This window comes from Protopterus annectens, chromosome 2.part1 (genome assembly GCF_019279795.1).
Source record: "Protopterus annectens isolate FY-2018-M chromosome 2.part1, PAN1.0, whole genome shotgun sequence".
Taxonomy (NCBI): Eukaryota; Metazoa; Chordata; order Ceratodontiformes; family Protopteridae; genus Protopterus; species Protopterus annectens.
In genome coordinates this window covers 1,441,980,244-1,442,005,302 of record NC_056729.1, presented here as the reverse complement: position 1 = coordinate 1,442,005,302, position 25,059 = coordinate 1,441,980,244, and the positions used below count along the sequence as shown (strand labels likewise).

General features: G+C 41.1%; 1 protein-coding gene across 2 annotated transcripts in view; it reads right to left on the bottom strand.

The window, feature by feature from the left end:
* GRK4 (G protein-coupled receptor kinase 4) overlaps positions 1-25,059 on the bottom strand; it is a 1,249,698-nt gene that overhangs the window by 831,173 nt on the left and 393,466 nt on the right. For both annotated transcript variants that reach the window (XM_044062922.1, XM_044062923.1), the window contains exon 3: positions 17,912-18,024. In XM_044062922.1, coding sequence (XP_043918857.1) covers positions 17,912-18,024 — 113 coding nt within the window. The remainder of the gene's footprint in view (positions 1-17,911; positions 18,025-25,059) is intronic.

The following is a 25,059-nucleotide window of genomic DNA, read 5'->3' as shown; positions in this document are numbered from 1 at the left end:
AGTTCAACCTCTTCCATTTCTTATAATTTTTGTCTCTCACCTTAATCAAGCATCTCGTTCTTATGGAAATACATCAACCCGATGTTGTGTGCCTAGATCATGTTAATTTTTTGATTTTTTTGCATTCAATTTCTCTTTCAAAACTTTCAACATTCCTTCTGCAGTTTTTCTACTGAATGCATCAATTACCTTGACATATTGACATTTTGCTTCCATACAATCTGTTATTAATCTTCTGTGCATTGCTTTAGATTTCAGTTTGGCAGAATTATCTAGCAATAAATTAATTTTTACAACCTCATGATCATTGTACACAACTGTGTTAAAACTTGACTCCCCCAACTAAACTAAAAACTTTTTCAAAGCAGATGACCTTTTACGGAATGGTATAAATAGCTTCACTGCACCTCCCACCAGATGGAACTGGCAACTATGCTGAGTTCTACACCAGTGCTTTATAAGAACACCCATAGAACTGCATTGACTCGGCCGTACCAGATAGGACCAAAACAAGCTCCTCAAGGAAGAGCAAACCTGCCTGGTGGACAACTGCCATTATTAACAGGCTTTGCAATAAGAGGAAGAAATTGCTACCCAAGGGAAAGATGGAGCAAGCTCTAAACTGGAAACACTCCTTCCTCAGCTTAAACAAGTGAATAAGACTTCTTGTGAAGTCCTCCAAAGCAAACTATGACTCCAAATTAGCTTCAACTGAAGACAACCATAAAGTATTCTTTAGTTACATCTACAGCCTAAAAGGAAATGCCCAGATTTGTGCCAAACTGGTAGTTAATGCTGTGAAGATAGGTGAAGGCTGCCAGCCTAGCTAGATAGAATTTGTAGACAATTCTGTCATCTGTAATTAATGTAAGCCACAGGCTTGTTCTCTTAAATGTGAAAGGACTGTATTGGATGACGAACAGAATAAAATGTAACAGTGCCCTCTGCTGTAAGAAAGCTGATAAGTCAAGCATTGTGAAATTCTTTGATCTAAAACTCGGAGACGAGATGTCTACAGGAAGGCATTCTGCCTATTGTTTTGATGCCAGAGTTAATGTCTAGAATTTATATGTATAATTTATTTTATTGCTCTGGCTTCCTGACCAGCTGCAAGATCAAAAGGGCTATTAACCTCTGAGTTTCTGCTAGCCTGGGAACCAAAAAGAAATGATGTAATCTGAAATGAATCAGTTGCGCTGTGTTATCAACTGAAGGAGAGAAAGAGTGAGGGCATTTAGCATTTTGTCTTGAGAACATCCAACTCACCAGTATCTGCCTGTTTTCTGTATGCGAGTAGGATCTTGGACTTCAGTGTCTCTTTTAGAAATAGCTAGAAAATAGGAAGATTATACAGTTGTTTTCTGTATTGATGTCAGAACTATTCTACTGTATTATTTTATGCATTTTCCTGTGTCTGAACTCTCGACTAGCACTGTGTACCAAGAAGTACTGTCTTCTGTTTTTATTATTATTAAATAATTTTAAACCTTTCAACTGTGGCTGTTTTGTGTAGAGATAATTTAAGCTCTAGAGTACATTGCATGTATACAGTTATACTGGCCAAGCCACTCCAATAAGCCTTGACTGTTCAGTTGCACTTACCATTTGGATAATAATATTGCACAATATAATTGGACACCCTCTCATAAGGGCCTTTTAGTATCCAATAAATATTAGTGGGTGGTGGCAAGTGGTACTAGCGTATAGTCTGGACAAAAGGGGTACAGCTGGAGAACCTGTGCCAGCCTTCCCCAGGAGTGTCTGTGTGGTTGTATACAACACTTATCTCAAAGCGTATGTGTATCAGCTACTTGGGCTGGGACACAAAGCATTGGTTGGACAGAGAGGGTGCTGGAAGTTTTAGCTTGCCCACTAGGCTGAGATCTGGACCCTATAGCTGTGCCAGTGGGGAGCCTTATTGGGATCTGGAGAGAAAGGGAGAAACCAGCCCCAGACTGACTGTGATCTCTGTGTGCTCTTAAGGGAAATTGTACTTTGATGTGTGTGTATTTATTAACCTTTCCCTATATGGACACCCCTCACTGGTGTTTTAGTGGTGAGTTCGAGACCCCTTGATTGCTGGGCTAGTGCATGGGTGTCACAAATGTTACCACATATACTGAGCCTGTGGACATAGCTAACCTGTTGGAAGACAGGTTTTGTGAAATAGTCACTCCCATGTCCCGCTACAAGTACCCCATGACATCCCTACCACCTGTCCCCTACCATGAGTCTCTAAAGAGCAGGTCGTAAACGCCCTCACCAAGGCCAAATACACAGCATCTACGGGACCTGATAACATCCCAGGCTGTGTCCTACATGGGCTCCAACAAGAATCAGTAACACCATTGGGTACGCTTTTCAATCACAGTCTAAGCACCAGCTTCATTCCAGATGAATAGAAAACAGCCACCATTATTCCCTTGCACAAAGGTGGTGCTTCCACTGACCCCTGGAACTACAGACCTATTAGCCTGACAACTCTCGTCTGCAAGGCCATGGAGCAAATCATCATGGATGTTATCAACAAAGATATGTGTAATCTCCAAACACTTGACCCTACTCAGTTTGGATTTGTCAAAGGGAGATAATGTCTGTTAAACCTGGTGGACTTCAATGCAATCACCAAGGTCCTGGATGAGGGAAAATCTGTGCATACAACCTACCTAGACAGAGTAAAGACATTAGACACAATCTCCCACTCAGGCATCATTGACAAACTTACGCAGCTACATATTAACCCTTATATCGTTAGATGGGTCGCTAAATGGCTCACTAATAGAATCCATATAGTCAAAATAAAGGAATCCACCTCCAACAACAAACCTGCAACCAGTGATGTTCCACAAGGATCAGTCCTGGGACCTCTACTGTTTGGAATCTATTTCTCCAAAGTACAAGCAAAAACTAAAGGTCTGCGGCTGAGAAAAGTTTGCTGATGACTGCAAATTAGGAGCAGTCATAGAATCTCCAAATGATGTCAACATCTTACAAGAAGGTCTTAAACAAATGATTGGTGCCAAAGTCATTGCCTTAAACTTAATGCAAAAAAATGTATCATCCCTTTTGGTAAGGGCAATGTTCTTGCTAACTACCACATCAACAGCAACACCTTAAGTATGCACTCAGTGCTGAGAGAAGTGGGCACACATGTTGACAGCAACCTTACCTTTGACCACCATGTCTACACATTGGTAAGAAGGGCATTCTATATGGCTCACCTCATAAGCAATGGCACTGCATCTAGAAAAAAAAGTTATAACCTCCCTGTACTCTTCCCTCATCAGGCCAATAACACAGTGCAACTCCCTTTTTGGTATGTACCTTTCCAGGCACCTGTAGCTATTGGAGAGACCTCAGAGGTTCCTAAAGGAAAATTCAATGTCTTCAGCATCTGTCCTATGTGGATCGTTTGAACTCGCTGTCACTTTGCCTTTGAGTAGTCTGTATGAAACCGAATAATCTCCAACCCTGCTTTATTGGAAATGCTGCATCTCTGTAAGTCAAACAGTACATGGGTTATTCGCTCTAAAGACCTGAAACTGGTATGTGACATGAACAGACCTTGCTGGAGGGACGGATTTGTCTCCAAGAGGTTACCACACCTTTGGAATAGACTCTCACTTCATGGTCAAACACAGCACCTCATTGGCCCTCTTCAAATGCAATCTGGACGATGGGTAACCCTGAATTCACCCTGGGGGTTCCACCTGTGTCTCCTCTTGGACAAGGGCAATAGGTGCCGATTGTGGAAATAAGGGCAGAACTTGGCTAAGCTTGTAAGGGCCCTAGGGCCATTAGCCTAGTAACTTCCTATGATTCTATGAAGTAACCATTTGTTTTCCTAAAAAAATTACCATGTCTAGTATGCTCTGTTCCCTTGCAGTTTTTTTTTTGTTAATATGAATCAATTGTTTTTCCTGAACTTATGAACATATGCTGTGAATAATTTCCTTACTAACGTTGAATTTAATCAGTACTATTCCAGTCTGTTTCTGGTAAATTTTAAGTCTTCAGCCACTATTATTCTTCCCTCCTGTGTTTCATGCAAGAAATGTATCAACTCCTCTAGGTCATGAGAACTTGACTTTCATGGTCCATACACTCCAGCAACTGTTGTATGTTCCACGGTTGTCTTTGTTTCAGTTACACAGTCTACAGAATTCGGGTTATGACTGAACATAAGATAATCACAGGTCTCATAACTGCCATTAATCCTCATCATAACAACTCCAATGGATTTATTTTGTTAGAATGAGTTACAGTAAAAACATTTATACCCTAACAGAACTGGTTTCTAGTCATTGTTCTTTAGCCATGTTTCACAAACAATAACACCAATCTTGTGGGAACACACTAATTTGTCCAATAAAAAATATTATTGTTAATGCTCGTAGCATTAACAACCATCAAAAATAGCTCACAAGTTGCAATCTGAACGGTTAAATTTTTCACCTGGCAAAAATTCTTTGTGTTCGTCAAATATTGCAAAATACCTGCTGCAAAAATTCTCTTTCCTGATATTGGCAAGTGCACACCATCTTGTCTGAACATGTCTGCCCAAAATTAGGCTTGGATGCTCTTCACATTTCCAATTTTTGAAACAGGACATTTTTTCACGTATTTACCAAACAAAACGTTTCATTCAGTGTAAAATATCTACAGAAACAGAAATGAGCATACACATAGTAACAGCTGTACCTACTAAGGTTAAAGCAAAAAAAACAAATCTATATCGTATTCTGAAAAGACTAGATTCAGTAAAATCCAAATACCACCAGTGAAATATGTTTTTAATATTGCACATAAAATGGCAAACTAAAATACACACTGAGAATCATGCACTCACCCATATTATCTTTACTATTACTTAAATGCTGCATGACCTCTGAGAAGAGTAAAATGTCAAGCTTCAAGCAAGACTTCTTTTTCTAAAGTTGAGCAATCTCAGTTTTAGATAGAATAAGTAAGGATCTGTGCTCCCACAAGAGCCTATGGAGGATGCTGGTTGTCCTCTAATGAAAGGTTGTAGAATTTTTGTCAGCTATTCTGCTGAAATCACAGCTATTTTTTTCTTTGATCTTAGTCAACAAAATACACAGGAATATACAGGGGTTACTGTGACAATGAATAAAACAGATACAAGTATTACAAATGATAAAAGTGTAAGGAATTCATGTATCCAATACTTACACAGAAATGCAGTGTAAAGCAGCCCAGAAAATAGGACAGCAGGTTCTGATAGCCAGCACAGTTTAAAAGCCACAACCTCTACCCCTTTCTTTAACATTCACTTTTCACAACATTAGATCTTCAGTGAATCCTATATTTTCATTATTTAGCCAAAGTGATCTTGTGAACAGTCTGGATTTATTTCCTTAGGAAATGACTTATTACATCTTCATAGTGTCTGTACAATTCAAAATGTAACTCCAAAGTTTAAAACCATCAATTTTTCAGAGAACAGCTTTACTTACAATTGTACTCTCATGGCCATATGTTACGACTAGTAACTTTTGCTGTAAATGGGATATTTTGTTCTTTAAAATCGTATCCAGATTTTCATGGCTGCAATCATTATCTGCAGAAATCTTTGCACAGAAGAAAATTAAATTTTTCACTACCTCCACTTCTTTCCCATCGATTTACAAAGAATTGATAGGGCAAGACAACAACAATTTGTTTTTGTTTTCCTTTTTTTTTGATAAGCAGCAAGGCATGTTTTTGCACTTTATACTTTTCACTTTTTTTCAACTGTACCTTTAACTGTTATTCACTTCTATTCATGAATATGGTATCGTCGTATCTGTGGTTGTTAATATTTCCCCCTAATTTTGTCTATCTCAGCATTTCACACAATGTAATTAGCATATAAATTAATCAAGCAGGGTGACAGTTTACAGCCTGGCCACACTTTTCCTAATTTTGAACCAGTCAGTTCTTCTATATTCAGTTGCATTTCTTCCTTCTTTTACTGAATACAGATTCCTCAAGAGGCAAATAAGGTGGTCGGGTAAGCAGATTTCTCCAAAAACTCATCACCGTTTAAGATCCACACAGATGAAGGCTTTGAACTATTAGATGAAGAGGCAAAGATTTTCTGGAACTCTGTTCCTTTTTCTGTTATCCAGAGGATGTTGGCAATTTGATCTCTGGTGTCTCTGCCCCTTCTACATCTGGAAGTTCTTGGTCCATAAATTGTCAGAAGCTAGCATGTAGGAGCTTGACTATCACTTTGCAAGCATATGAATCAAATGTAGGTTTTTGATAATTGGTGTACTCTAGCATTTCCCTTTTTTGGGCTTGGAACATAAACTGGTTTATACCACATGCATATTACACAGTGAATTCAGGTAATGGATCCCGACACAAATGCATACAAAGAATAGTAAATGAAGCACTAATATATCTGGTAATCTTGGTAAATACAAGAGCAAATATACAAAGAAAAAGTGTGCCCACTGACAGTATAATATGATTATATGCTATTTGTTGCAGGAAATTTAATGTACCAAAAGCTACGAAAAACATCAAACCAATTTAAATGTTCACAAAACTTTATGCAATGAACACAAAGGAAGAAAATGAGACTGAGGGAGGACACTAAGAAACATGACAGAAAAATTAGGAGGAGGTGAGGACAGGAGGAGGATTTTGAAAATGCAAAGACTGTAGCAACTTCAAAGAACAGAGAAAGGGAGTAAGTGAACTGAGAAGAGCATGGATAAGAAAATTGTGGTAAGATGATGATGGACATTTACTGGACTGGAATTCACTGACACTACTACTTGGTGAACTTCAGAAAGTCAGGTAATTAATATCCTGGTAAACTTGGTTAATACTTCACAGTAATGATATTGGTAAGGTATACCATCCATCCATCCATCTACAACCCTTTCCCAGTTTTACACATGTGGTCAGGGTGTCACCAACAGTGAATCATCTAGAACCAGGGTTTACACCACTGGGTGGCTAGCTCTGCCACAGAAGTTCTTCCACAACTCACACACTCGTACACTTACACACACATATGGCCAATTTAGTGTGCCCAGTCCATGTACTGCACGTCTTTGGAATGTGGTTGGAAACTCACACAAACACAGGGTGGACATGCAGACTCCATTCAGAAGGCACCCCAAATCAAGTAACCTCTTGCTGTGAGATGACAATACTACCTGCTGTGTCACTGTGCCATCCAGCAATCAAGCACAACTCAGTTGCATGATAAATTAGGTGTGTGTGGTGGCTTTAAGAAGATTAGTTAATAAAAGGAAGCAAACAGTGGCTGGGCATTAAGAAAGCATGGGCTGTAGCTGTCCCTGTACAGGTAAGCATAAAGTCCTTGGCTCTGTGCAGCATATACCACCAAGTTTTATTGTTTATTATTATATTATTGATCTGACATCCGGCAACCCACTCAAATTAACTACATAAAACAGGGAATTGGGTTTCTGATCATATAAACCAGCTTATCTGCTTGTAATATGGATGTTAAGAGATGCATCCCAGGAACGTTATCTACTCCATGTACTTGGAGTTACAGAAAAAAAGTGAAGGAGTGCAAAATGGTTTCAGATCTGAAAGATGGTAAACCACTGAGCACTGAAACAGTAGTATACCTCTCAAATTCTTTGCTTAAGGGGGTTGGGAGGTTGGCCTAATGGTTAACATATTTGCCTTACAAACACAAAGTTCAGGGTTTGAGTTTCACAAGGGATAATTGGCTAGGCTTAAAATAGCTCACAAGGGCAGTTAGCCTAGTACTAATCTATGAACCTAAGAATGTCGGACATATCCAAAAATAAATGTTGAGGGGAGACAAAATCAAAATCAGGGACAGTTAAATATTGCTCTAATACACTTAAAATAAAAGAAAATGTTTTTATTTAGAAAATGCATGTTGGTGGAAAAGTATGAAAACTGTAATGTGTCATACACAATTGACAGGCTGCAGTCTTCAATGATTTACCAAAAAATTAAACATTTTATGAGAAGTAGTGCAAAAATATGAGGCAAAATTAGAGACATTTAGGTAGTATGGACAGCAGGCAGAAATTAAGAACTCCTATGTAGAACACCATTAAAGGCCTTCATTCTGCCACACTTCCTATTTGTAAGTGTGGCAGGGTAAAGTTTCAGCATCAAAAGAGGGGTACGTAGGTTTACTATGCTTAAAAATCTTAATAGCCATGAAGGTAGTATTATTTCTCTAAAAGAGAATTTAAGATGGAGGTTCTTTTTCAGAGGTTATCCAGATGGTCAAATAGATAGGGTTCATGATGACTTATCAAAAGGACCCTGTGATAAACACAACGTAGCAAAATGGCATACAGGGATGTGTTCAACACATACTTTGAATTTTAACCGTATTAAAAAATAATTGGAGGCTTTTTAATAGTAGTGCAGAACTAGGACAGACTTTGTATGACAGATGTGTCTATTAATAAAAGGGGGGTGCAATACTGAAATACTTTAGAAAACAACAATGTGATGTCTCCTCCCATGGACCAGTAATCAATGGGCCTGAGTCCTCACCACTGAAACAGGTGATGGACATTCACTTGGAACAAGTCCTCTACCACCTTCACTGTGAAACCAGTGTTTTGTGTCGCTGCTCCAAGTAGCTGAGACACACAGACCGAGATTGAATTTTCACACACACACACACACACACACACACACACACACACACACACACTTGGGAAAGGATGGCACAGATTTACCTGCTATGCCCTTCTGCCCACTCCTAGTTACTCTAAGGCTCTTACAAGGGTACCCAATTACAGTGAGCAAAATTAATACCAATACAAATGGTAATGTTTGACCAATGCAGTAAGGCTTCCAGGAGCAGCCACAGGGTCACCAAATAAATATAAGTACTCTCAAAGATTGAAATATTCTGTAAAGGACCAGCCACAATGAAATGTTTAAACATATTTAATAACAAAAGAACATGAAAATACTAAATATCTATTTACAACAAACACCAGAGTTTCAATCACTGGAAATATTAAAACACAGACGAATAGATTCACACACACAGAAAAACAGTACTTAACTAATCTCACTACATTTCCCTGACTGAACTAAAGAATTACTACTCCCTGGTTACTTACTAAAGCAAGCCAAGATGAAGTGGGTGAGTGATCCTTCTATGTCAGGTTTCAAAAACAGACGGCACTGAGACTTCTGTCTCATCTAATATTAAAACATCATTTCAGTGCTGGATTACAGAATGGCATTGCATACATCTGATCCCCATACTACCACATTTACAAGAAACTGAACCAGAATCTCCTTCATATGTGTTACCATACACACAGACCAAGCTTTGTTATGATATGTTATAGCATCTGGAAGCCAGAAAAACATTTCAACACTTCCACCCTTCCAAGGTAGCAATTAGTTCACTGCTAAGGAGAATAGAGCAGAATTCCTAGTTCTTGTTTTCACAGGCATTTCGTCTCTGGCTGCAATCGGAACTGTAAGATACAATCTTTATGGCCTAAACCAGATAATTTAATTTCAAAGTATTTACAAAGTTAGATGGACCGAAATTAACCTAGTCTCTTCCAGTACCCTCTGTTCTAATATTAATTTCAACAGTTACAATGCAGTCCAACATTCATGTGTATTTCTGTTTCTGTCCAGCAGGACCCCATTGTCGGTACATTTTTTTTTTCTGCAGTGCCCATACTGTTGCTAGACATTCTTTTTCTACAGCTGCATAACATTCCTCCCTGGGTTGGAGTCTATGGCTGAAATATAAAACTGTGTGGTCATCGCCCTCTGAGGAAACCTGGCTAAGTACAGCCCCCAACAGATGGTTCAAAGCATTCACCTGCAGAAAAAAATCTTTGATATTATCTGGACTGGCTAACACAGGGGGTCCTCACAAAGCCCCTTTAAGCTTTTGAAATGCCTGCTCACAGGCTGGGGTCCACATCACCTTACCTAGCTGTTTTTTTCCTTATCAAGTCTGTGAGGGGAGCAGCTGTTGTAATATAATTAGGAATGAACTTTCTATAGTACCCCCTGTCCCCAAAAATGCCCTCACCTGCTTCTTGGTAACAGGGGCAAGCCACACCTGAACAGTTTCCACTTTGACAGCTTCTGGCCTCATCTTACCACTCCCCACTCTATGTTCCAGGTAGGAAACCTCGGCCATACCTACCTGACACTTACTGGGCTTAATATTCAAACCCTGCCCTTTGCAGTCTGCAGTGACATGCTGAAGCTGCTCATGTCAGGAATGGCTGTAAATCGCAATATCGTCCAGGTAAGCCAGGGCATAATCTCCTACTAGGGTACCAGACTCTGGAAGATTGCTGGGGCATTTTTCTTCCCAAAGGGCATCTTTGTGAACTCACACAATCTGAAGACAGTCACAAAGGCTGACCTCTCTCTAGTGGTGGGAGTCAAAGGCACCTGTCAGTAGCCCTTGGTCAGATCAATAGTGGTCAGATACTTGGCCCTACCCAGCTGCTCTAAAGCTTCATCCGTCCTAGGCATGGGGTAAGCATCTGACTGTGTGTGACTAGTTTTCTGTAGTCCACAGAGATTGCTGGACACCTGGATTACCCCTCCCCCCATTCCAACATTTCCTGTATCTCCACTCTCCGAGTCTGCATGACTTGCTCAGGCACCCTGCAAGGGATATGCTTGATAGGTCTTTGGGGTCCTGTATCCACACTAGTTCTGGTGAACATGGCCCCAGACTCCTGTAACACTGTTCGGATTTCTTGAACCTGGGTAGGGGATAGCCGTTGGGACAATGCTACCAACTCCACTGACGCATCAGTCTGAGCATCTCTGAGAGGTTAAGTCACCAGATCCGCCTCAAAAGACTCCTGCCAGCCACTGCAAATACTCAATACCGTGCTGTCCCTACCATGGTAAGGTTTCATCATGTTAACATTGTATAATTTGTTCCCCTGCCTCCTGCTGAGCAGGATTACCATGTAGTTATCACTGACCTTCCTTACTACTTCAAAGGGTCCCTCACAAGCTGCCTGCAGCTTATTGTGTCCGACAGGAATGAGCACCATAACCTGCTGTTCCCACAGTGTACTCTCGGGCTTGAGCATTGCTGTCATATCAGACTTTTTCCACTGTTGGGCCATGCCCACGAGCTCTTTATGGCACAACAGACTCCAAGTGGGATTCACACTCACCCTCCCACTCATCACAAATCAGATCTAAAGGCTCCCCCTCATACTATGCCCATACAACTCAAATGGTGAAAAACTTGTGGATTCCTGGGGTACCTCTCTGTAAGCAAACAGCAGATGGGGAAAATATTTGTCCCACTCTCTCAAACAGATCTGCAAATGCCTGGAGTGTGGTCTTTAGTGTAAAGTTTAACCTCTCTACAAGACCATTAGTCTGGGGGTGGTCTTTAGGTGCTTGACCTCACAGCGCTTCCACAGACAAGTCAGCAGGTCTGACATGAAATTGGCACCTCTTGTCAGTTAGTATTTTTCTTGGGAAAACTACCCTACTGAAAATCTCTAACAAAACGTTTGTCACCTTCGCTGCCTTGATGGAGGACAGAGGCACCACTTCAGGGTATCTAGCAGCATAATCTACTACTACCAGGATATACTTTTTCCCTGTGGAACTTCGGGTACTTGGAGGTCCCACAATATCAATAGCTACCCTCGGAAATTGCTTCTCAATCATACGCAAAGGCGCCTCAACCTTGTCTCCTGCCTTGGCTACTTTTTAGCACTGTTCACAGGTCCTGTAGTACTCTGTTACATTGCTTGCAATCAGAGGCCAACAAAAGTTCTGCATAATATATGTCTCTTTGTAAATATTAAGCCCATATGACTTGCAAATGGAATGTCATTTGCTATGGCTGGAAGTGCCAGACAGTAGGTTATAGCACTACCAATTGCTGTATTACCTCACCCTCTAGCCATCCCTCAGGGGTCTACTCTACACAGTAATCCTTTGTTCCATTTAACAGACTCCCCTTTTCATTGAGAATCTGGCACCTCTCCTTAGCTCCCTCCCTCAAGCCTTGTAATGTAGAGTCCAAGAGCTAAGCCTGTCTCATCTTCATCTGTGTGATGCTTCCCACCTCCCTTTCTAGGAAGCCTGGTATCCTCGGACAGTGGTGCCTCTGTCACCCTGGGTACTACCACTCACGTCTACCCTTGCAGTTACTCTCTCAAACGGAGCATCAATACCTAAAGATGCTGAGATATCCAAACTTGTAACCACAAACTGGAACAGCTGCAGTGGTTGAACCCGTTTATTCACAATACAAAGGTACAAAAGATAAAAATGTTGTAAATAAAAACTTCAGGAAATATACTTTGTGTTTTAAGTGCTTTCTTCCCATAAAATATGCATTAGTACCTACCAGAAGCTGTGGCTCACCTTCAGGCTCACTGTTACAGGGTAGCTCCCTCTCTTAAATAACCACCTCACCGGCCCTGGATTCAAGTGTGGGGTCTGGGACTTCTCCAGGCTACCAGACCCACATGCTTGTCTCAAAGCCTGACCGCATGCAACTGCATGCACACAAGGAACTGCATTAGCATAATCATTCGCTGTCAAGACATTTGCAGGGATATCTTCAAACACACCTACATGCTTGCTTCCATTTCCACCCTCTCAGTCAAGGTGAACCCTGACCAAAGGCATTTGGAATAGGGTCACTCCTAAAGCTCTAACTGGGGTGAATTGCGCAAGCAAGTACTGCTCCTCTTTAACCACTGGAGGCTTCACAACAGTCATGTCAGAAGCAGTCTCTCTCTTAGCAGTGGCCTGTTTTTCTTGCACTAAGACAGGATATAAACTCTGGTGATACTTTGGTACCCACTGTGGTCTCCAGACAACTTACCACTAGCATACTGTTATTCCCACTTGCTGGCTCCCCAACCTTTCGTTTCCCACCTTGCTTCCGTGGACATCTATAGGATATATGGCCACACTGGTTACATTTAAAACATCTAACCTTTAATCCTGGGCATGTACCTGAACTAATGGCTTCCCCTGTTAATGATGGGCTCTATTGGGGTGGTTTAGGCTACCCACCATGGGTTCCTTTACATCTATGTGCAGCACTGAGTATCCGCTTCTGGTGCAGTGATGCCCTGCTTGTTAAGTAGAGATCCCCATTTTTCCCCAGCTTATCTGCAGAGTTACACTCCCAGTCTGTCAACCAAATTCACATGTCCTCAGGCAACATGCTAAGGGCTTGTTCCCTCAGCAAAAGATCTGCCAGCCCGTCAAAAGTAGTGACCTAACATACACTCACCCACTTACGAAAATAAGTGGGTAACTCAGCAATATAATTACACAGACTTATCTGCCTTGCGTCCGCAAAGCTTTTTTCTGTAAGCTTCAGGTGTTAACTTAAAACACTCCAGTAAACATTGTTTTATTTTATCATAGTATAATCAATGCCAGACAATTTAGAAAAAACAGTTACAGCTTTACCATGGAGTAAGGGGGTCAGGAACCGTACCCAGAGCCCTTGGTCAACATCATACTGTTTACATACCCTTTCAAACATATGAATGAAACTATCAAAAGTATCACTCTGTGTAAACTGTGGAAAAAAATGTTATTGAGCTTTGCTTCTGGGTTTATTCCCTTCCCCATTACCTTCATGTTCCTGTCGAAGAGTCAGCATCTCCCTCTCATGTTGATGCTGTTTCTCATTTTCTTCTGCCTCCAAATGCTGCACTCTCTCTGACTATTCCAATTCCATTTGTTTCTCCTGCCTCCAAATGCCGTAGTCTTTCTGCTGATTCTAATTCCAAATGTTTGGCCACCAGTTCAAGTCTAAAGTCCAGATGGATTTTTTTTAAGTCTTCTGAGGAAAAGGTTTCTGAGGGCTGCTAATTCCCATCACCAGATGGGTTATCCTCCTGGCTGCTAGTCTGAGCTGTGACTAAGGCTAAAATCATTTCCACTTTAGTCAGGTTGGTATGCACCAGTCCTTTGGTTACACACACCTTGGCCAACTAGTTTTGTCAGCTTGCCATAATCCTCTGCTGACATCTTTGCCTGCTTACCCTGACTAAATTAAACAAAAAAAAAAATAAATACAACTGCTGTGAAAATGAAACTCTGTATGTTTACCTTGTGGCTGCTGAGAGTAAACACATCTTTAGTGGCAACTGCCTACAGGCTACAGAAGTTCAACTAATATTCACACCACTGCTCACCAATATGTGAACTCCCTCCTCTGGGCCAGTAATCAAGGAGCCTGAATCGTTACCACTGACACCGGTGAGGGACGTTCACTTGGAACAAAGATAGATACAATATTTCTAGAAGCAGCTCTCTGAGCCAAGCACAATTTCCCTTAAGAGCACACAGGGAATGCATACAGTCCAGGGTCTGGGTTTCCCTCTCTCTCCACATCCCCAATAAGACTCCTCACTGGCACAGCTATAGAACCGAGTCCTTCAGCAAGTGTCCCAGGCCAAGTCGTCCACCACCCTCTCTGTGAAACTAGTGCTCTGTGTCCCTGCTCCAAGTAGGTGATGTACACTTTTAGAGACTGAACTCACACACACACACACACACACACACACACACACACACACACACAGCGTCTCACACACACACACACACACACACACACACACAGTGTCTCTCACACTCGCACACAGTGTCTCACACTCGCACACACACCGTCTCTCACACACACACACACACACACACCATCTCACACACACACACACACACCGTCTCACACACACACACACACACCGTCTCTCACACACACACACACACCGTCTCTCACACACACACACACACCGTCTCTCACACACACACACACACCGTCTCTCACACACACACACACACACACACACCCCGTCTCTCACACACACACACCCCGTCTCTCACACACACACACACACCGTCTCACACACACACACACCGTCTCACACACACACACACACCGTCTCACACACACACACACACCGTCTCACACACACACACACACCGTCTCACACACACACACACACCGTCTCACACACACACACACACACACCGTCTCACACACACACACACACACACACAGTCTCTCACACACAAACACACACCGTCTCACACACAAACACTGTCTCTCAGACACACACAAACACTGTCTCTCAGACACACACACACTGTCACACACACACACACTGTCACACACACTGTCACACACACACACAATCTCTCACACACAAACACACACGGTCTCTCACACACAAACACACACACCTGGGAAAGGCTGACACAGATTTATTAGCTATGCCTTTCTGCCCAGCCTATAAGGAGGATACTGCCACCACGACACACCGTAACCAGTTCCTCTAAGGCTCTTAAAAGGGTATCCAATTATGCTGACCAATGCAGTAAGGCTTCCAGGATCAGCCACAGTGTCACCAAATAAATATAAGTACTCTCAAAGGGTGAAATACTCTGTAAAAGACCAGCCACAATGTAAAGTGTAAATATATTTAATAATAAATAAAACAATATGAAAATACTAAATAGCTATTTACAATAAATACCACAGTTTCAGTCACATGAAATATTAAAATAAGATGAATAGATTGACACAGATACAGAAAAACAGTACTTAACTAATCTCACTACATTTTCCTGACTGAACTCAAGAATTACTACTACTCCCTGGTTACTTACTAAGCAAGGCAAGATGAAGTGGGTGACTGATCCTTTTATGTCAGGTTTCAAAAACAGACTGCACTGATACTTCTGCCTCATCTAGTATTAAATCATCATTTCAGTGCTGGATTACACAGTGATATCCCATATATCTGGTCATCTGACGTCTGGTTCCCATACTACCCCCTTTACTATAAAATGAACCAGAAATCGCACTCGTGTGCAACTATACACACATAAAGCTTTGATAAGGTGTGTTACAGCATCTGGAAGCCAGAAAACCATTTCAACACTTTCAACAACCATCCAGGGCAGCAATTAGTTCACTGCTAAGGACAATACAGAAGAATTCCTAGTCCTTGTTTTCAAAGACATTTTGACTCTGGCTGCAATCAGAATTGTTAGATACAATCTTTATGGCCTAAGCAACGTAATTTAATTTCAAACTATTTTTCAAAGTTAGCTGGACTGAGATTAATCTCTTCCAATATCCTCTGTTACAATATTAATTTCAACAGTTACAATACAGTCTGACATACAGGTGAATTGTTTTTTGTCCAGCAGGACTCAATGTTGGTACATTTAACACAAGCAACTTTACAAATATATTTTCAATACAAACAAACACCTGTACAAATCATCTTGATATACAAATGATAATTCTTTACAAAATTCTAGCTAGCTATGCTGGCATAAGTTACACATCCACTGCCCTACTTCTCCTGGCACAGTTGTCAATACCTCACATCATCACAAACAGTACCATTAAAAAGGGATTCAGTTGCTCATCTTGCAGGCATATTAATGAAAGTACTATTTATTGTGCAAATGCAAATAAGATTTGTTCTTCATCTGGCACCTTTGTTATTCAGTTTCTTTAATTTGGCTTCCAGTTCCATGTGCAATTATTTTTATGTAGGGAAATGCAATCTGAGGTTGAGAGGTAAGCTTCTAGAACATGGCAGAGTTATTAAAAACAAGGATACTTGTAATGCTTTGCATAGGCACTGCGTATTGTGTTCAGTTTAACAAATTCCTTTTCAGTGTGTTAGGTTTTGCAGATTATTCAGTTGGGGGACACCTCGGCACCGTAAAAATCTACTGCCAATCATTAGCGGACCAGAGTTCTGCTGTGGCGACCCCTAACCGGGAAAAGCCGAAAGAAGAAGAACAAAGAACTACATGTACTCTAAAATACAACACAGAATTATTTACTGCAACTGGTGTTAAATCAGCTGTACTCACATAATAGTATGTACTGTAGGGGTTGGAAACCACAATACATAATAGAGGTTTCAAATATTGTACCAGGAACTTGAATTTACATCTAAGAACTGCACAGCATTGTGCTTATAGCACTTAATTCACACTACTGTGAAGTACAGCTTTAATTCACTCCACTGTATGGATGAGAAATGGTTTGTTTCAGTTTAGTTGTAAACAAACTCTTTCCCTTTCAAGAATCTGATACTGTATCACTGTTTTATCAATGTACTGATGAAGGACTGTGGTCTGGGTCATGTTACACTGATAGCCACACAAGTTGAATTGGCAGTTTAAGATCATATCAAGTTGGGCAGTCTGCTCAGCAAAAGAGATGAAGCAAAAATACAGATGTAGAGTATTTCTCCAAATTAACTATCCTTTCACATCTGGCTGACTCGAGAGAAATTCACAGCAGAGCAGCAACATAAGCAAATAAAAACACTCATCACAAGAGTAAAACAGTTTTCATTAACTGAAGTCATTCACTGTAAAATAAGTGATTTTAGTTTTTTTTTTCTGCCTTTGTTAGCATTCAGTAACAAATGTCTTGAGCATTGTTTGAGTTTTTTATTTTGTCACAATTTAATGGGAAAGACGAAACGTGATGCTCAAACTGTCCTAATGGTGATTTCAGAGTTTGGATAAATTTTAGGACATGGATACTCTCCAGAGCAAACTTTATATACAAGATGATCAAATCGATTTATCACAGGCCACAAGATTCAAATGATTTGAATAATGCAGCTTGAAAGCAAGGAGCACTCCATTAATGCTGGCATCATTCCAAAACTCTGGAAAGTATATTGTAAGATGGCTTAAAGACTAAGTGGTCTGCATCTGCATTTCACACAGAGTCTGACAAATGTGCAGAATATGCTTTAGCAGTCTCTTACCGTAACTAACAAAGAGCAAAGTGCACTTTAAAACCATGCAAATAAATCTGGAATTACTTTGGTTTCTGTTTGTCAGAAGGTATAACATAGATGGAGATTAAATAACTCACCACAGCATCCAGAAACTCGATACAGCGTTTTAGCTCTGGCCGTGTTTCGCAATACTGCCTGAAGAGAAGTCGTCCTATGGGCTGTTTTTCACAAAGGCTATTGTAATCTTTTTCTGAAGTTAAGAAAAACAGCATTTAAGAAATGTGGGAACAGTAATAACTGTTTATTTTACTTTCTAAAAGTCTTATTCTTTTCAATCAGAATTAGTACATTACATTTAACGTTTTATGATGATACTTAAAATGGATTTATGATCACAATTCTCTGGCAACTAATGAATGCAGTTATTTTGCTCTTCATGTAATGGCTTCTCAAAACCTAACAAACACTTCAAAACATACAAGTAAATCGATGAAAAGAACATAATCAAATTTATTTTCATTTTCCTAAACTTTGGCTAGGCTTCCTATACAAGCAGCGTACAGTTGTGTAGTGCTAATTTTTGAGGTTGTTACAGCATAAGGAGCCACATAACTAATCAGACATGTATTAGGCATTGAATGCCACCAGCAGTCCACCCAAAAGACTACATAATTACAAAGAGGCACAGCAATAATGGGATAAAACAGTAAGTGACGCTACCATAAGTCATGTGACAGATGGGATGGACATCACAGCTAATGGCTGGTACTACAGCCAAGTCAGTGCATGCTCATGATACAATAGCATGCGACATAGCTGCATCTCATGCCCACCTGGCATTCCAGCTACCAAATAGACAAAGAAGGGTGAACACATCAAAATGCAACCCGGTTTATCATAAAATAGGGAAGAAATAGGGCAGGTAAGAAAGAAGTTAAAAAAATTAACAGTAAGCAGAAGTAAAAACACAAAGGTTACTATAAGGCACGAAAGGTGGGGGGGGTAAAGGATAATTTGTGTGGGGGTTAATGAAGGGTGGCAGTGGATGCAGAAAAGCAGCAGTACAGGTAGCAGGGTCAGACAGAAAAACAAAGAACACAGACTCCAACATAAGTGGCATGCACATAAAAAGTGGGGAGGGCAATGGATAGACAGACGTAGACAGTAAACCAGCAGTGGTTGGTAGGGTTGGACAATGAACATGAAAGGGAGAACAATGCACAAGAGAAGAAAACAAGAGGATGAGGATAAGGTGGTGTGCTGGGCATGGCTGGATGTGTCAGGCTGAGCCAGATGGCAACAAACCCAGGCAACATTCACTAGGGTGAGCAATGCTAAAGGCCAGTTGCTATCCTGATGGCCAGATGAGTACATGTTGGTCATGTGACTTCACTAGCCATACCAGTCCACATCTCTAAGGAAGGCATCCACTTGCCAGTGAATACCAGCAGCCACCAGTCTCCTCAACTGACCTGGGGAGAGCAGGAAAATTTCCACTGTTCCACTTTCAGAATAGCAGTCTTTGCTCCCATCCTAAGAAGCAGACACAAATAGGTACCAGCCACAGATATTGTTCTGAGCAGCTCAAAGTGACTGAGGTCTCATCTCCTCCTCTTTCACAACTGGATCTCTGGGAGGACATCAAAATGGGAAAAAATTATTATACACACACACACCTACAGTTGTACAGTGGAATGGTACAGATTTTATACATCCGACTATTGAGAAAGGTGCTCCTCCTTCTGTGGAACCCAATCATACTCAGCTACTGCAATTCCACTGTTGGAAAACAAAGTATCTACTTCTAAGTGTACAACTATAACAGTTAAAGTAGAACAAGACAATAGTACAGAAATAAAATGCTTGCATTTTATTTCAGGTTCTCTCTCCTGAAGGACTGCCACCCACTGATGATGCAAATCACGGTGATTCTGCTTCAGACTTCAGCACCTATACTGGCACTACTCACAAGGAATGAGAGGATGCTAATGGGAAGGAATCCGTCACCATTCCAGAAAGATACCGTCAAGTATTCATGTTCTGCTGGGCAGTTATGACAACCCATTGCAGGTACTGCAAGAAGTTCCTGTGCAGGAAAAAAAGAAAATCCTGTTCTCCCTGGAACACCATGCTGGAACTTTGCATTTCCCATTTCCTGAAATAGCCATAGCAACTCAGTCATGTCCACCTGAGGAAATAAATGTTATAGTTTCACAAGTGATTACTAGGCTAATGGCACAAGCACCTCTACAAACCTAGCCAATAATACCCAGGATATGACAATATTATATCTTAATTCCCCAGATATGGGATGGGGTAGTACCAGGGTAGTGAGTCTTTGGGTGTTGGAGCGCTGAGTCATTTTACAGACTGCTTCTATACAGAAGGTATATGGGCAGTACCTCAGAAGTGAATTTACAGTTTCCCATCCATTTTATATAAATTCTTTTTGGAGAGAGTGAGGGACATGCTTTGTTTTACGAAGATTGGAAGTTTATTCCCTAGACAAGGTAGCCTTTGGCATACAAATCTGTCTCCAGCAAATTTTGTCAGTCAGAAATAAGGTTCAGGTCCATGGAACTCTCTACCCTTGTATAATTTTTCTTGTGAAAATGTAACATTTTCATCAAGGCTGGATCAGAGAATGTCTTGTAGGTCAGGCACACGTCTCCTTCTCAGTAAATTATATGGGACTGAGTAAATGGATAAGGCTTTTAGTCAATCTGTGTAAGACATGTCTTTATGCTTTGTATTTTTTTCTTTAGTGAGAAACCTTTGTGGCCACTCCAACTGGGGTAAGTGTCTGGTTAGGTACATGGGGAAGGGAGCATTGTACTCTATTATGGGCCTGATGAGGGCCAAGTACAAAGGCACTATGACTTCCTTTGATCTCGATGCCATGCCTTTACTTACAAGTTGAGTCACATAAAAGGATTTCCTCACTACTGTAACTGCCTGTTGGTCAAAGTTTAAGCTACTATCTGTGTTCCTAGGTCCCTCACCAATGAGTCTACTTTTAGGTATGTGCTATCAATAGTATAAATTTCCAGGGATATCCAATTTACAGAAGGGTATGATTATGCATTTTTTAGCATTTAGTCTGAGATCATGGTTTTTGGCGGCCGCAGTGGTGCAGCAGTTAGCGTTGCTGCCTTACAGCAAGAGGATCTCCGGTTCAGTTCTCAGCTGGGCTGCCTTCTGTGTGGAGTCTGCATGTCCTCCCAGCAGGCACATGGGTTTCCTCTGGGTGCTCTGGTTTCCTCCCAAATCCCAAAGACATGTTGTAGATGCACTGGACACTCTAAATTGGCCCTAGGTGTGTGCGTGCATGTATGTGCCTTCTGTGGAAGGCTAGGTGCCAGGCAGGCAACTCAACACTGTAAAACCCGACTGCAAATTGTTCTGCGGACTGTTGTTCGGCGGTGTCAGTCGTGTCAGTTTTAGGCCTGTTTGTAGGATGTCATCATTTGCACATTCAATGATTGCTCCAAGCTAACAGTTGCCAGTGAAGCGAGTCAGAGGCTCCCAACATTGGCCTTCACTTCAGGGAAGTATATACCAAATAGGAGGGGTCCCAACACTCAGCCCTGTGGGACTCTGCTAGTAATAGGTTTCTTATCGGAAGTGGATACACCTATCTGGACATGTGTCCTGTCAGTGATTCAGTGATCCAGATGGCTATCCATCTGATGTAGGGGTTTATGCGTAACTCAGTAAGTTTATCTATGATCCCAGAGTGAGGGACTGTGTCAAAAGCTTTGGCCAGGTCTAAATAAGCGTACAGTTTTACCTTCATCCATGACCTGGTGACTGTCTGAAAGAATTCCACTAGACTGAGCAGGCAAGACATCCCTTTGACAAAGCCAAATTGGGTTTGGGCCAGTTTTTGGAGGGTTCCTATGTCGTTACTGATCAGGTCCATGAGAAGTCTCTCCATAGCCTTATCTCCATATGCAGGAACACATATTTGTGAATTACATATCATGCAGCTTAGCACTCTACCATTATGGTAAGAAATTGTCATGACACTGCTCAATAAGGGCATGCACAACATATGCATGAGCACAATCGTCACATGCTGAGAATTCACGCTGACTCACATGGCTCATGCCAACATATCTGGGTAGCATATTGTGCACTTGCAGTAATTCACACAAAAAAAAAAAAAAACACTAAATGGCTTTATTACCGTATCTGCCTCACTGACAGGATATCTTAAGTGTGATATAAAATTCTAACATAATTCATTCAACACCATACAGCACCACATAAAATGTGAAACAGATAAATTTCAGTAAAGATTATGTGGACTTCAAGTCTCCCAGGATTTTTATTTTCCAATTAATTTACTGTCTTGTTTTACTTTTCATGTTAAAGCTGCAAGTGATTTTGCAAAAGAATGAAGAATACAAGTGTGTGTACTATATATATATTGGTCTACTTCAGAAGACTGAAAAAACAAGACTGAATCCCAAAATACTGAAAACTCAAAATACTGATGGACGGAATTTGCCCCTTCACTGTTGTCTGATCTTGAAGTTGATATATATAATTAGCGGGGGGGGGGGGCATCCCCGCACATGATGGGGTGCAGGAGATATATTTAGTTAGGGGGGGGAGCATGGGGGGTGAAGCCCCCACTTGATTTGGGATTTAAATTTTTATTTTTTTGGCATCAGTCAATTTAGTCAGCTTTTCTCCATAGCCACAGCCTGAAAATGATGCCATGTTTAAGTACTGGTCAAAAAAGTACGTACATCTGTAAAGCATTATGAGCAAAAAAACTTATTTATTTAGAAGAGTAACAACTTCTTACATCAGTTTATAGGAAAGTACTGGACTAGCTACCCTTGTGGGCCATTTTATACCTAACCAATTTCTATTTTTCTAGGGTAGAATCAAACCTTGACCCTGTGACTATGAGGTAAACATTTAACCGTTATACCAGCCCCCAACCCCAACATTATGATTTCACTACTACATCATCTTAAGTTAATTGCCACTGTGAAGTGTTACACCTGCAAGACCTGGCTGACTACTTTTCTTTCTAGAAAGAAACACCCGTTGATACATTTAGCATGGACATGCAGAAACCTGTAGATTAATTTTCACAGGGATCCATTGCGAGTTCCACCATTCATGACTTATGGCAGACATTTTCCGTTTATAAAAAAAGTCAGACAACTTTCCTTGCCAATAAAATAAATACAAAAGCAATACACTCTTTGCATCAACAACTGAATACTATGGTACAGCATAAGGTAAGGAGGTCATACCTACCTTCAAGAGTTTGTTACTTAACATTGCTTCACAATATGAGCAATACACTTCGAACGAGTCCGGCCTGGCAAAGTACTTCAGCAAGCGCACCATAGCCTGTGGTGTATGGATGGCCTGACACTGAGGAAGACGTCATGGTGTACATGTGACAGTGGACCCATGACCCTGCCATGACACTAAGCTATCTGCCTGTGCTTGGGAGGTGTGCTAACCATGAACATCAGAAACCTTGAGAAAGACATGCCACAAAAGTATGGGGTCCCAGGGACATATCTCGAGGCACAGCTAATGAAAGAAAATGGGAGTGGTAAGAGACCGTACTGAGCAGTAACTATGTCTGCTAACATTGTGAATAAAACAAGGGCTTAGATGTGGATGTAAGTATCCACATCCCACAGCATGCCATACACACTCATGAACTAACAGGTTTCACCCACAGGTGTACAGGTAATGGCATGACCACCAAAGGTGGGCCACAGAGCTTGCCACCTAGTTTGCAGGTATCACCTAGGTCATGGATTTTGCTGATCAGGGTCAACACATGGGATGCTCCATGGACAGTCTCAAAGTTCTGCCCTGTCCCTGACATTGAATATACAGACAAAGTACTATAAGCCACACATTGGAACCTCCCAAAGACTGTTACAGCAATTTAACGCAACTTCTTACAACCACTCAGAATACATGGCTAGCATGTTTCTCTCCTGTAACCCTCCACATATTACAGTACTGCAGTCAATTGTCACCATGTCCTTCCCACCCATGCAAGTAATTATGCCTGTGCCCTGTACACCTTTTAACCTATATGGGCCTGAGATACCTGGTATACAGTGAGGCCAGTACCATGTGGTGCCCTGTATAAAATAGATGCGACTATATGCATTATTTAATTTTGCATTGCCTGTATCATGGCCAATGGTTGTGGGACCACAAACTGTCGGATTTGCCTATGCTGCAATGTGTCGCACCTGCCTTTGCATCAGCTATTGCATAGATGTTGCATTTTCCTCACCTGACTGTCCACCCTGTCCCCATGCAAGAAACTTTGGCATCAATCGGGTGTATGCGAAACGGATGAATCGTGTGAACTGCTTGGGTGGTGTGTAGGCACATTATAAATAATGTCTAAGGTAGTACAGATCACCTGTCATTTCAGGGAGTGGAAACCCTTCTTGTTGCTGCATCACATGCCCTCTGGACCAAAGGGACCTCAATAGTAAAATGCGTGAAATCTATGGCTCCAAGGACCTTGAGGAAATAGCTTATGTTGTAAAATACCCACATGGTTCATAGCCAGGGAACTGTTACGGCTAGGCTTGTATAGGCCCTAGGGCTGATAGCCTAGTACCGAACCTATGATGCTTCTCTCCATTATCTACTATTGCTCATGTTTTCTGTTATAATCCATGTTGTTTTATAAACTGAAAAACTTAGTACTGTCTTGTTTTCTAAGCAAAGCAGGTTGTCAGTTTCCTGTATCATTTATGAACAAGACAGATTTCTTGGGGTGAAAAGTTAGGCCCAAGTCTCTATTGAACTGTCTGAACAAATTAAAAACAGTCAGCAACTGCCCCTTAATATTTTCTAATAGAAATCACATGAAACCACAAAGAGAATTACTCCACTCAGCCTTTTCACCCAATTCCCTCGACTGCCATTTACCTCTCTAAAAAAGCTTCCAATAAATAAAAGAAATCTCCCTGGCTATAGGGAGTATCCCTGTCTTGTCCCTTGACCATGATTAAATCTGTCGAATATCCTCTACTAGAATATCCTTCATTTATAAACATCAACCATGGCATCTAATGCAGTAGATTAATGCCTTTTAAACAGCAATCATCCCCTACAGCTTTATTCAAGATTTCAAAGTCCCATAAAATGCATTTAAAAGCTTTTTGAATATTCATAAAAAAACTATGCCAGTGCCTTGTCTGTCTGTCTTGGCTTACTTCATTGAACAAAGTGTACTAACCCATCCAGTGGTGAGCTGGTTACCACCACTTAA